A 13,209-nucleotide genomic window follows, 5' to 3' on the forward strand; every position below is an offset into this window, starting at 1 on the left:
TATTCTCTGGGCTAGCTCACTCAAGCTCAAGGCTTCTACCATTACCGTTTATGCTAAAAATTTCCAAATCCATGTGCCCAAGCCAAACTTTGTTCCTAAGTTCTCAACTTTTCAACAGCCAGACAGTCATCGCTACTCAAATTTCCCAGAGACACCTCAACATGTCCAAAACGAAGCCCATCTGTTCCTTCCATATGTATTCATCTTCCCGTACTCTTTCATCCTTTCTTCATTCTTTTAACAAGTATGTGTCCAGAAGCTAATATAGGCACTGACAATACAAAGACATGCTAACTGCTCAAAAGGGACTCACAGTCCAAGAAGAGAGACAGTAAAAATAATAATATAATCTAACACATACAAAGATTGGGATATGTAAAAGTTGCTACAGAAGTCTAACAATAGGCCAGGCACAGTGGCTCACACCTGTTAACACCAGCACTTTGGGAGGCTGAGGTGAGTGGATCATTTGGGGTCAGGGGTTCAAGACCAGTCTGGCCAATATGGCGAAACCCCATCTCTACTAAAACTACAAAAAAAAAATTAGCTAGATGTGGCGGCAGGTATCTGTAGTCCCAGCTACTTGGGAGGCTGAGGGAGGAGAATCACTTAAGGTGGAGGTTGCAGGCTGCAGTGAGCTGAAATTACGCCACTGCACTCCAGCCTGCGTGACAGAGGGAGACACTGTCTCACCAAAGAAAAAAACAAAACAAAACAAAAAAAGTATAAGAATGGAGAGGGGGAATTAGGGATGTTATCTTGGAGGATTTAATGTATGACTTGAATCTTAAAGGAGAAGTTAACCAGGGAAAACCAGTATGAGTCAAAGCATAGCTCTAAAAATAAACAGTATCTACAAGCTATTACAAGCAATTTAAGAACATAACATCGAAAACAGGGAGTGGCATCCCTAAATCTGATCACACAGGACCTAACAGGCCATGTTGAAAACTTATACTTCATCCTGAGTACAACTAGGAACTTCAAAAGAGTTTTAAACAGGGGAATAACGTGGTAAGATTTTTGTATGAGATACACATTTCTAGCAGTTGTATGAAAGCATGAAGATTAGAGGCAGTTAAAAGGCTAGCATAACAGTTCAGGCAAAAGGAAAGCCTTGTAAAAGTTGTCAGAATCAAAACAGAGTCACTTATGCCAAACCCTAACAAAATGGACCAGACAGGAGGGACTCTCATGTACACACATCTATGATAAAAAACTATTACAAGGACTCTCTGAAAACCACAACCTTACACAAAGAATACTCCTGCAAGGCCATCTATCCAGTAACAGACTGTTCAACCCCAAATACCACTCGTTATTGATCCTTGTGGCCAAGATAAGTGTTTCAAAACAACTTATGTAACCTTCCTTGTTTTGCCTTTAAAAGCTTCCCTTTGCCTTACCTTCACCAGATATGCCAATGATCCATCATAGCACAAATATCCTGCATTGTAATCCCTTGTCATTTGTTCCCAAATAGACTCTATTTTTTGGGGGGGGAGGGGAGCCTCTTACTCTGTTGTTATTTTAGGTTGACAGCCTGCCCAAGGGGCAGTGGTGGTAAGGTTAGAAATAAATAGAACAGATACATAATTAGGAAGTTAAGTGAGTGGATCTTCCTAATTAATTGGCCATCCAGAGGCCAAAATCAAGGAAAAGTGAGGATTTAAGATGATTCTAAGAAGGAAAGAAATCCAATAGAAAAACAGGCAAAGGGCCAGGCACAGTGGCTCATGCCTGTAATCCCAGCACTTTGAGAGGCCAAGGCGGGCAGATCACCTGAGGTCAGAAGTTCAAGACCAGCCTGGCCAACAAGGTGACAGCCTGTCTCTACTAAAAATACAAAAATTAACCAGGTGTGGTGGCACATGCCTGTTACCCCAGCTACATGGGAGGCTGAGGCACAAGAATCACTTGAATCCAGGAGGCAAAGGTTGCAGTGAGCTGACATCATACCACTGCACTCTAGCCTGGTCGACAGAGTGAGACTCTGTCTCAAAAAAAAAAAAAGTAAAATAGGCAAAGGCTATAATCAGACAATCCAAAGAAAAACAAAAGGCCATTAAACAAATCTGAAAAGCACAATTTCACTAGTAATCAGTACAATACAAATTAAAACAATGGGATACCATCCACATCTTCACCACCCTCTCCGTAAAAAGATTCATGAAAATTTAAAATGGATAATATTCAATGTTAGTGAAGGTGTGGAAATACAAACATGTTTATAGGCTAATGGTGGAGCATAGCTTAGAACAGGGGTCCCCACCCCCCAGAATGGTATTGGTCCATGGCCTGTTAGGAACTGGGTGGCACAGCAGGAGGTGAGCGGCAGGCAAGTGAGCAAATCTCCAACTTTATTTAGAGCCACTCCCCATCACTCACATTACCACCTCAGCTCTGTCTCCTATCAAGAGCAGCGTTAAGATTCTCATAGGAGTGCAAACCCTATTGTGAACTGCACATGTAAGGGATCTACATCGCATGCTCCTTAGGAGAATCTAATGATAAATGTAATGTGTTTGAATCATCCCAAAACCACCCACCCCTCCATCCGTGGAAAAATTGTCTTCCACAAAACCAAGCCCTGGTGACAAAAAGGTTGGGGATTGTTGCCTTAGAATACCCGTTTGGGATGCAATTTAACAGTATATATCAGCATTTAAACATACATCTCTTTGTTTTTTCTTTATTAATTTTTTTTTGAGGCAGGGTCTCACTGTGTTGCCCAGGCTGGTCTTGAACTCCTGGGCTCAAGTGATCCTCCTGCCTCAGTCCCCAAAGTGTGAGCTACCACGCCCAGCCAAAACATATATCCCTTTGAACAAGCAATTCTAGTTTCAAGAATGTAGCCGTCCACATTTATACACAAAGTTCTTTATAAGAATGCTTACTGTAGAGCTGATCTAAACAAGAATGTGGAGATGACCTAATCATCTATCCTTACAGTTATGTCAATTCTAGGGCTAAATCAATTCTGATGATCCATTCTACAGAAGAGTACAATACAACCTAAAATATATATGAAATGAAACAGAACGATTTCCAAAACACAGATATGTTAGGAGAAAAAGTAAACCACAGAATAATATACACAATATATTCTAATCAATGTTTAAAAAAATAAAAGCCCATATTTGTTTGTAAATGTACAGAAAAAGGTCTGTGAGAACAAATAAAACTTCAATTTGGAGAGAAGAGTGGAATGAAGGAATGGTTGGGACAAAGGGAGATGCATTTTTCACTAGCTAAGGGGATAGCTTGATTCCCATCCCCTGCCCACTCCCCCCCACATGAATTACTTTTATAATTTAAAAAATTATAAACAAAATGTGTATGACATGTGTGGCATGCGACCAGCTGATTAAGCAATCTGACTAGTAAAACAGATCCAATGGCTTTTCCAAAGCCACAGCCCAAGATAATAGGTGTTTAATAAATAGACTTCTGCTAAATATTTTTTAATTGGCTATTCTTACATATGGTCACTACTGGCCAAAGGGCCTGCGCTGCCTGTGTCCCTTGCAGGTAGGGCAAGTCCACTTTCTGCATTCATCTTACTCAAAGGTGTACCTGCAGAATTTTTCTTTGCAATGAAAGAGGCATAGTAATTGATGTTTCACATCCTATGCCTTCAATCTTCTTCAAAAGCTTTTTAAAACTACCATGAATTCTTACCATTCCAAGTAGAGTTGTAATAAAAGTTAAGTGACTGAAAAACAATCAGGAGAGAGGGAGAGAAATAAATATTTTGACTCATAATTTAACTAAAACGTGGCTTTTATTGTTTCTTAACATACTCTTTTCAATGTTTTCTCAAGAACATAAACGATTTTAGAAATTTTTCCTCTTTTTTTATATAGGAAGTATTTCCTCATAAAAGGTTCTTTCTGATGACTGTTTTTAACATTGTTTGCTTCTGAAACCAGATCTCTCCAACTAACTTTCAAGTGATTTTTTTTTTTTTTGGCCCATCATCTTTTTCTGCAATATCAAAGGTACTCATACAGTAAAGTGAGGGGAAGCTTCAATTCTGAATGTAAATAAAAAATAGCAATGAAGGTTTGCTTCCAGTAGAGCATTCTTTTTATGTCCATGTCAAGAAAGAGGCTACTAATGAAATTGGACTAGTGGGTGATCATATTTGGGACTTTTTTATGACTTGCTGTTATCGGCTGAATTGTGTCACCCCCAAAATTCCTATGTTAAAGCACTAAGCCCCAGCACCTCAGAATGTGATGGCATTTGGACTTAGGTCTTCAAAGAGGTAATTAAGTTAAAATAAGGTTATTAAGATAGGCCCTAATCCAATATGACTGACATCCTTATAAGAGGAACAAACTAAACACAGATAAACAGACTACATGCAAACACAGGGAAGACAGCCATCTACAAGCCAAGGAAATAGGCCTCAAAAGAAACCAAACCTGGCCAGGGGCAGTGCCTCGTGCCTGTAATCCCAGCACTTTGGGAGGCCAAGGCTGGAGGATCATATGAGCCCAGGAGTTCAAGACCAGCCAGGACAACATGGCAAAACCCTGTCTCTACTAAAAACACAAAAATTAGCCAGGTGTGGTGATACGTGCCTGTAACCTCCACTACTTGGAAATCTGAGGCATGAGAATCGCTTGAACCCGGGAGGCAGAAATTACACCACTCCACTTCAGCCTGGGCGACAGACCAAAACTCAAGTCTCAAAAAAAAAAAAAAAATTAAAAAAAAAAAAAAGAAGAAAAATGAGTTCAAGACCAGCCTGGACAATATGGCAAAACCCCATCTCTACTAAAAATACAAAAAAATTATCTGGGCATGGTGGTGCACACCTGTAGTCCCAGCTACTCAGGAGGCTAAGGCAGAATTGCTTAAACGCAGGAGGCGGAGGTTGCAGTGAGTTGAGATCATGCCACTGCACTCCAGCCTGGGTGACAGAGTGAGATTCTGTCTCAAAAAAAAACAAAAAAAATCAAACCTGCTGACACCTTGATCTCAGACTTCTAGCCTCCACAACTGCGAGAATACACATTTCTGTTATTTAAGCTGTTGTTATGGACTGAATTTTGTCCTCTCAAAATTCATATGTTGAAGCACCAACCCCCAACATATATGCATTTGGAAACAGGACCTTTAAGGAAGTAATAAAGGTTAAGTGAGGTCATAAGGGTTGGCCTCTAATCCAATAGGACTGATGTCCCTATAAGAAGAGGAAGACACACTAAGGATGTGCATAGATAGAGAAAAGGCCACATGAAGACACAGCAAGAAGGCATCCATCTGCAAGCCAAGAAGAGAGATCTCACCAGAAGCCAATGGGATGTCATCCTCATCTTCATCACTCCCCCACAAAAAAGATTCACAAAATTTTAAAAGATGAAAAACATTCAATGTTAGTGAAGGCGTGGAGATACAAACACATCTATATGCTAATGGTAGAGCATAGCATATATCAGAGGGCACTTTGACCTTGGACTTACAGCCTCCAGAACTGAGAAAATAAATTTCTGTTGTTTCAGCCACCCAGTTTGTGGTACTTTGTTATGGCAACCCTAGCAAATGAATACACTTGCCAATCCAGTAATTTTAAAAGTATGTTTGCTTTTCCATGTCACAGAAGATTAAGAATTTAAGCATTCCCACCAAAACAATAAAAACATGGCAGCTTTTTATAATATCTTTCTTACCTTCTTAAATAATGTAGCAGATGCCATTTCAGACCCATTTAGTGTCTTTAAGAGGAACATCGGCCAGGAAGATGTATTCATCTGGTACCCTGTTTCATAAAATAAATTAGATATCATGAAAAAGCCTCCCTGTGATACTATATCAGGGTTGGTATAAAAAATAGGTTTCATTCACCATGCTTCTTGAGAGAATGACTTTCTTATCTAAGAACTTTGGACAAGGGCAAGAGGAGCAGATGTATCCTCCTCTCATTGCTAGTATCCCACTGTACTGGCTGGCAACAATGTTACAGTGGGGATAGAAACTCTGATTTTAAGAGAAGCCAGTAGCTAGGATTCACCAACAAACATGTATACCTTGGGAATGAACCATAATACCAGGGGTGATCTAAGCTGGAGCTCAGGAGATCTTCCATTCCACGACCAACAATCACACAAGCAAGGGCAATGGCTGTAAAAGACTTCTATTCCCCTTTTCCTCAGGGCCCCTGGCTTCTTTCATTTCAGAAAGACAGTTTTCTGTCAAACTCAGCGTATATACACACAAAACAGTGCATTTCATTGCATGTAATTTTATCTCAAAAGAAAAAACCTATAGATATTTACTCATTAATGATATATATGCTAAAGTATTTTGGGGATGTGCACTGTTGTCAACAACTTACTCTGAAATGTATTAAAAATAAGAAGGACTGATGAATCAATAGAAGGACACATAGATGGATAGATATGTGATAAAGTAAGTATAACAAAATGAGAATGATAGAATCTAGAAAGTGGGCATGGGGGTACTCACTGTAAAATTATTTTACCTTTTCTGTATGTTTGAAATTTTCCATAAAATGAGTTAGAAAAAAGACAGCTCTCACTTTAGCACTCTTAACACATAATAATAATGACCTTCTTTTAGAATATGTATCAGATGCTATCAAAATAGACTCAACAGGTGTCTTTTCTAGAGATCTCACCAACTAACGGTATCACAGCATCTGGTACATGCAGGAGGGAGCAGGGGTCTGCTAGTTTTCCTGCTTTCTGGAGGCAATCTATTTCATGCAATACCTGCTTGCCTCAATGCCAGAATTAGAAAGAACTTGGCTTGCGCCCCTGATGAGTGCATGTATTAAGACAGGGAGGCGGGAGAGGGATCCAAGGTGGCCGAGTAGGAGCAGCTCTGGATTGCAGCTCCCAGTGAGAGCACGGAGGGTGAGTGGTTGCCACATTTCCAGATGGACTTTTATTGCCCACAGACCACAGAGTCCCAGGCAGAGGAGCGCCATGGGTATCCAGCGCAGCTGTTTTGGCCAGCACAGTAGGTCTCTGCACAAAACCTCACACGGGTCCAGGCGCAGTTTCAGGTGGCAACTGGAGTACCTGGGAGACAGAGTCGCCTGTTCAACTGATAAAAAGGGGACTGAAACAGGAAGCCAGGCCAGGAGATTCCCGGGCAAAAAAGCTCCATGAGTCTCCGGTGCGGCTGTTTCAGCAGGTGCAGCGGGCCTCTGCAAAAGAACTCACACAAATCCGGGCACCATTTCAACTGGTGACTGGAACGCCTGGGAGACAGTCACTGGTTCAATTGGAAAAAAAGGGGACTGAGGCAGGGAGCCAGGTGATCAGGCTCGCCAGTCCCACCCCCACAAAGACCAGCAATCTGAAACACTCTGGATTGAGAGTTTCACAGCAAGCACAGCTGAATCCAGGATGTTCCAGCTCTGTGGGGGAGGGGTGTCCGCCATTACCAAGGCAGTCCACCACTACCAAGGTAGTCTGCCATTGCTGAGGTGGTCTGCAATTGCTGAGGTGATCCACCACTACCAAGGAAGCCCGCCACTGCCGAGGCAGTCCACCATTACAGAAAGAGACTGCCATTACAGAGGCAGGCCGCCACTGCCAAGGCAGTTCTAACTGTACCCCTATAAACAGGACTGCAGGGAAGTTCACACGACGGCTAGGTGGAGCTCACGGCAGCTCAGCAACACCTCTGCTGGCAGACTGTGACTAGGCTGCCTCCTCGCTGGGCACGGCATCCCTGAATAAAAGGCAGCAGCACGACAGAAACTTATAAATAAAGGCCTACCTTCCCGGGGCAGAGCATCAGGAAAAAAAAAAGGTGGTTATGAGTTCTGCTGCAGCAGACTTAAATGTACCTGCCCAGCGGCTCTGAACGGAACAACAGAGCTCACAGCTCAGCACTTGAGCTCCTATAAAGGACAGACTGTCTCCTCAAGCAGCTCCCCAATCCCCATATATCCGAAGAGTCACCTCATAAAGGAGAGCTCAGACTGACATCTGGCAGGTATCCTTCTGGGACAAAGATAGCAGAAGAAACTGACAGCAACCTTTACTGTTCTGCAGCCACTACAGGTGATCCCCAGGCAAGCAGGGCCTGGAGTGGAACTCCAGCAGTCCTACAGCAGAGGGGCCTGACTGTTAGAAAGAAAACTTAGAAACAAAAACAACTTCATCATCAACAAACAGGATATCTACTCAGAGACCCCATCTGACAGTCACCAACTACAAAGACCACAGATAAATAAATCCACAAAGATGGGAAGAAAACAGTGCAAAAAGTATGAAAACAACCAAAATCAGAACACCTCTCCTCCTCCAACGGACCACAACTCCTCACCAGCAAGGGAACAAGATGGGATGGAGAATGAGTCTGATGAATTGACAGAAACAGGCTTTAGAAGGTGGGTAATAACAAACTTCTCTGAGCTAAAAGAACAAGTTCTAACAGAATGCAAAGAAACTAAGAACCTTGAAAAAAAGTTTGATGAAACGCTAATAAGAATAAACAGCTTAGAGAGGAATATAAATGAATTGATGAAGCTGAAAAAAACAACACGAGAACTTCACGAAGCATAAACAAGTTTCAATAGCTGAATTGACCAAGCAGAAGGATATCAGAGATTGAAGATCAACTCAATGAAATAAAACAAGAAGGCAAGATTAGAGAGAAAAGAGTAAAAAGAAACAAACAAAGCCTCCAAGAAATACGGGATTATGTGAAAAGACCTAATCTACATTTGATAGGTGTACCTGAATGTGATGGAGAGAATGAATCCAAGCTGGAAAACACTCTTCTGGATATTATCCAGGAAAACTTGCCCAACCTAGCAAGGCAGGCCAATATTCAAGTCCAGGAAATACAGAGAACACCAAAAGATATTCCTCAAGAAGAGCAACCCCAAGGCACATAATCATCAGACTCACCAGGGTTGAAATGAAGGAGAAAATGCTAAAGGCAGCCAAAGAGAAAGGCCAGGTAAACCCACAAAGGGAAGCCCATCAGACTCACAGCGGACCTCTCAGCAGAAACCCTATAAGCCAGAAGACAGTGGGGACCCATATTCAACACCCTTAAAGAAAAGAACTTTCAACCCAGAATTTCATATCTAGCCAAACTAAGTTTCGTAAGCGAAGGAGAAATAAAATCCTTTACAAACAAGCAATTACTCAGAGATTTCATCACCAACATGCCTGCTTTACAAGAGCTCCTGAAAGAAGCACTAAACATATAAAGGAATAACCAGTACCAGCCACTCCAAAAACATACCAAATGGTAAAGGACATCGACACAATGAAGAAACTGTCATCAACTAACAGGCAAAACAACCAGCTAGCATCGAAATAGCAGGATCAAATTCACACATAACAATATTAACCCTAAATGTAAATGGGCTAAATGCCCCAATCAAAAGACACAGACTGATAAATTGGATAAAAAGTCAAAACCCATCAGTGTGCTGTATCCAGGAAACCCATCTCACATGCAAGGATACACATAGGCTCAAAACAAAGGGATGGAAGATTTACAAAGCAAATGCAGAGCAAAAAAAAGCAGGAGTTGCGATCCTAGTCTCTGATAAAATAGATTTTAAACTAACAAAGATCAAAAGAGACAAAGAAGGACATTACACAATGGTAAAAGGATCAATGCAACAAGAAGAGCTAATGATTCTAAATATATACATACCCAATACAGGAGCACCCAGATACATAAAGCAAATTCTTAATGACTTACAAAGAGACTTAGACTCCCACACAATAATAGTGGGAGACGTTAACACTCCACTGTCAATATTAGATAAACGAGACAGAAAATTAACAAGGATACACAGGACTTGAACTCAGACCTGGACCAAGCAAACCTAATAGACGTTTACAGAACTCTCCACCCCAAATCCACAGAATATACATTCTTCTCAGCACCACATCACACCTACTCTAAAGCTGATAACATAATTGGAAGTAAATCACTCCTCAGCAAATGCAAAAGAATGGAAACCAAACAGTCTCTCAGACCACAGTGCAATCAAGTTAGAACTCAGAATTCAGAAACTAACTCAGAACCACACAGCTTCATGGAAACTGAACAACTTGCTCTTGAATGTTGACTGGATAAACAATCAAAGGAAAGCAGAAATAAAGATGTTTTTCGAAATCAATGAGAACGAAGACACAATGTACCACAATCTCTGGGACGCATTTAAAGCAGTCTCTAGGGGAAAATATATAGCAATAAATGCCCACATGAGAAGCAAGGAAAGGTCTAAAATCAACACCCTATCGTCAAAATTGAAAGAGCTAGAGGGGCAAGATCAAAAAAACTCAAAACTTAGCAGAAGACAAGAAATAACTAAGATCAGAGCAGAACTGAAGAAGATAGACACACAAAAAACCCTTCAAAAAAACAATAAATCCAGGAGCTGGTTTTTCTGAAAAGATCAACAAAATAGACTGCTAACCAGATTAGTAAAAAAGAAAAGAAAGAATAATCAAATAGATGCAATAAAAAACGATAAAGGGGATATCACCACAGATTCCACAGAAATACAAACACCATCAGAAATTACTACAAATAACTTTGTGCACATAAACCAATAAACCTGGAAGAAATGGATAAATTCCTGAACACTTACATACTCCCAAGCCTAAACCAGGAAGAAGTCGAAACCCTGAATAGACCAATAACAAGGGCTGAAGTTAAGGCAGCAATTAATAGCCTACCAACCAAAAAAAAGCCCAGGTCTAGACAGGTTCACAGCCAAATTCCACCAGACATACAAAGAAGAGCTGGTACCATTCCTTCTGAAACTATTCCAAACAATACAAAAAGAGGGAATCCTTCCCAAATCATTTTATGAGACCAACATCATCCTGATACCAAAACCTGGCAGAGACTCAGCAAGAAAAGAAAACTTCAGGCTAATATCCATGATGAACATAGATGCAAAAATCTTCAATAAATACTGGCAAATTGATTGCAACAGCACATCAAAAAGCTTATCCATCGTGATCAAGTAGGCTTCATCCTGGAGATGCAAGGCTGGTTCAACATATGCAAGTCTATAAACGTAATTCACCACATAAACAGAATCAAAGACAAAAACCACATGATTATCTCAATAGATGCAGAGAAGGCCTTCCACAAAACTCAACAGCCCTTTATGCTAAAAACTCTCAATAAACTAGGTATCTACGGAACATATCTCAAAATAATAAAAGCTATTTACGACAAACCCACAGTCAATATCGTACTGAATGGGCAAAACTGGAAGCATCCCCTTTGAAATCTGGCACTAGACAAGGATGCCCTCTCTCACTACTCCTATTCAATAGAGTATTGGAAGTTCTAGCCAGAGCAATCAGGCAAGAAAAAGAAAGAAAGGGTATTCAATTAGGAAAGGAGGAAGTCAAACTGCCTCTATTTGCAGATGACATGATTGTATATTGAGAAGACCCCATCGTCTCAGACCAAAATCTCCTGAAACTGATAAGCAATTTGAGCAAAGTCTCAGGATACAAAATCAATGTGCAAAAATCACAAGCATTCCTATACACCAATAACAGACTTAACGAGAGCCAAATCAAGAACAAACTGTCATTCACAATTGCTACAAAGAGAATAAAATACCTAGGAATACAACTAACAAAGAACATAAAAGAACCTCTTCAAGGAAAACTACAAACCACTGGTCAACAAAATAAGAGAGGACACAAACAAATGGAAAAACGTTCCATGCTCATGAACAGGAAGAATCAATATCGTGAAAATGGCCATACTGCCCAAAGTAATTTACACATTCAATGCTAACCCCATCAAGCTACCAATGACCTTCTTCACAGAGCTAGAAAAAACCGCCTTAAACTTCATATGGAACCACAAGAGAGCCCACATAGCCAAGTCAATTCTAAGCAAAAAGAACAAAGCTGGAGGCATCACACTACTGGACTTCAAACTATACTACAAGGCTACAGTAATCAAAACAGCATGGTACTGGTACCAAAACAGAGATATAGACCAATGGAACAGAACAGAGGCTCGGAGGCAACACCACACATCTACAACCATCTGATCTTTGACAAACCTAACAAAAACAAGCAATGGGGAAAGGATTCCCTGTTTAATACATGGTGTTGGGAAAACTGGCTAGCCATGTGCAGAAAGCAGAAACTGGACCCCTTCCTGACACCTTACACTAAAATTAACTCCAGATGGATTAAAGACTTAAATATAAGACCTAACACCACAAAAACCCTAGAAGAAAGCCTAGGCAAAACCATTCAGGACGTAGACATAGGCAAGGACTTCATGACCAAAACACCAAAAGCACTGGCAACAAAAGCCAAAATAGAAAAATTGGACCTAATTAAACTCCAGAGCTTCTGTACAGCAAAAGAAAGGATTATTAGAGTGAATTGGCAACCAACAGAATGGGAAAAAGTTTTTACAATCTACCCACCTGACAAAGGGCTAATATCCAGAATCTACAAAGAACTAAAACAGATTTACAAGAAAAAAACAAACAAGCCCATTCAAAAGTGGGCAAAGGATATGAACAGACACTTTTCAAAAGAAGACATATATGAGGCCAACAAACATGTGAAAAAGTGTTCATCATCTCTGGTCATTAGAGAAATACAAATCAAAACTACATTGAGATACCATCTCACGCCAGTTAGAATGGCAATTATTAAAAAACCTGGAGACAACAGATGCTGGAGAGGATGTGGAGAAATAGGAACACTTTTACATTTAACCATTTAACTAATGGTTAAATTAGTTCAACCATAAATTTAACCATTTAACTAATGGTTAAATTAGTTCAACCATTGTGGAAGACAGTGTGGCGATTCCTCAAGGACCTAGAAATAGAAATTCCATTTGACCGTACAATCCCATTACTGGGTGTATATCCAAAGGATTATAAATTGTTCTATTATAAGGACACATGCACACGAATGTTCACTGCAGCACTGTTTACAATAGCAAAGACTTGGAACCAACCCAAATACCCATCAATGATAGACCGGACAGGGAAAATGTGGCACATATACACCATAGAATACTATGCAGCCATAAAAAATGATGAGTTCGTGTCCTTTGTAGGGACATGGATGAACCTGGAAACCATCATTCTCAGCAAACTGACACAAGAACAGAAAATCAAATACCACATGTTCTCACTCACAGGCAGGTGCTGAACAATGAGAACACATGGACATAGGGAGGGGAGCA

The 13,209-nt window shown here is 40.5% G+C and overlaps 1 protein-coding gene across 8 annotated transcripts in view; it reads right to left on the reverse strand.

Annotated features, from left to right (window-relative positions):
- SCML2 (Scm polycomb group protein like 2) overlaps positions 1-13,209 on the reverse strand; it is a 122,382-nt gene that overhangs the window by 78,967 nt on the left and 30,206 nt on the right. For all 8 annotated transcript variants that reach the window (XM_032286021.1, XM_032286015.1, XM_032286020.1 and 5 more), the window contains one exon: positions 5,682-5,770. In XM_032286021.1, coding sequence (XP_032141912.1) covers positions 5,682-5,770 — 89 coding nt within the window. The remainder of the gene's footprint in view (positions 1-5,681; positions 5,771-13,209) is intronic.

The sequence above is a fragment of the Sapajus apella genome, unplaced genomic scaffold (genome assembly GCF_009761245.1).
Source record: "Sapajus apella isolate SASKATOON/1434 unplaced genomic scaffold, GSC_monkey_1.0 scaffold17, whole genome shotgun sequence".
NCBI classification, from domain to species: domain Eukaryota; kingdom Metazoa; phylum Chordata; class Mammalia; order Primates; family Cebidae; genus Sapajus; species Sapajus apella.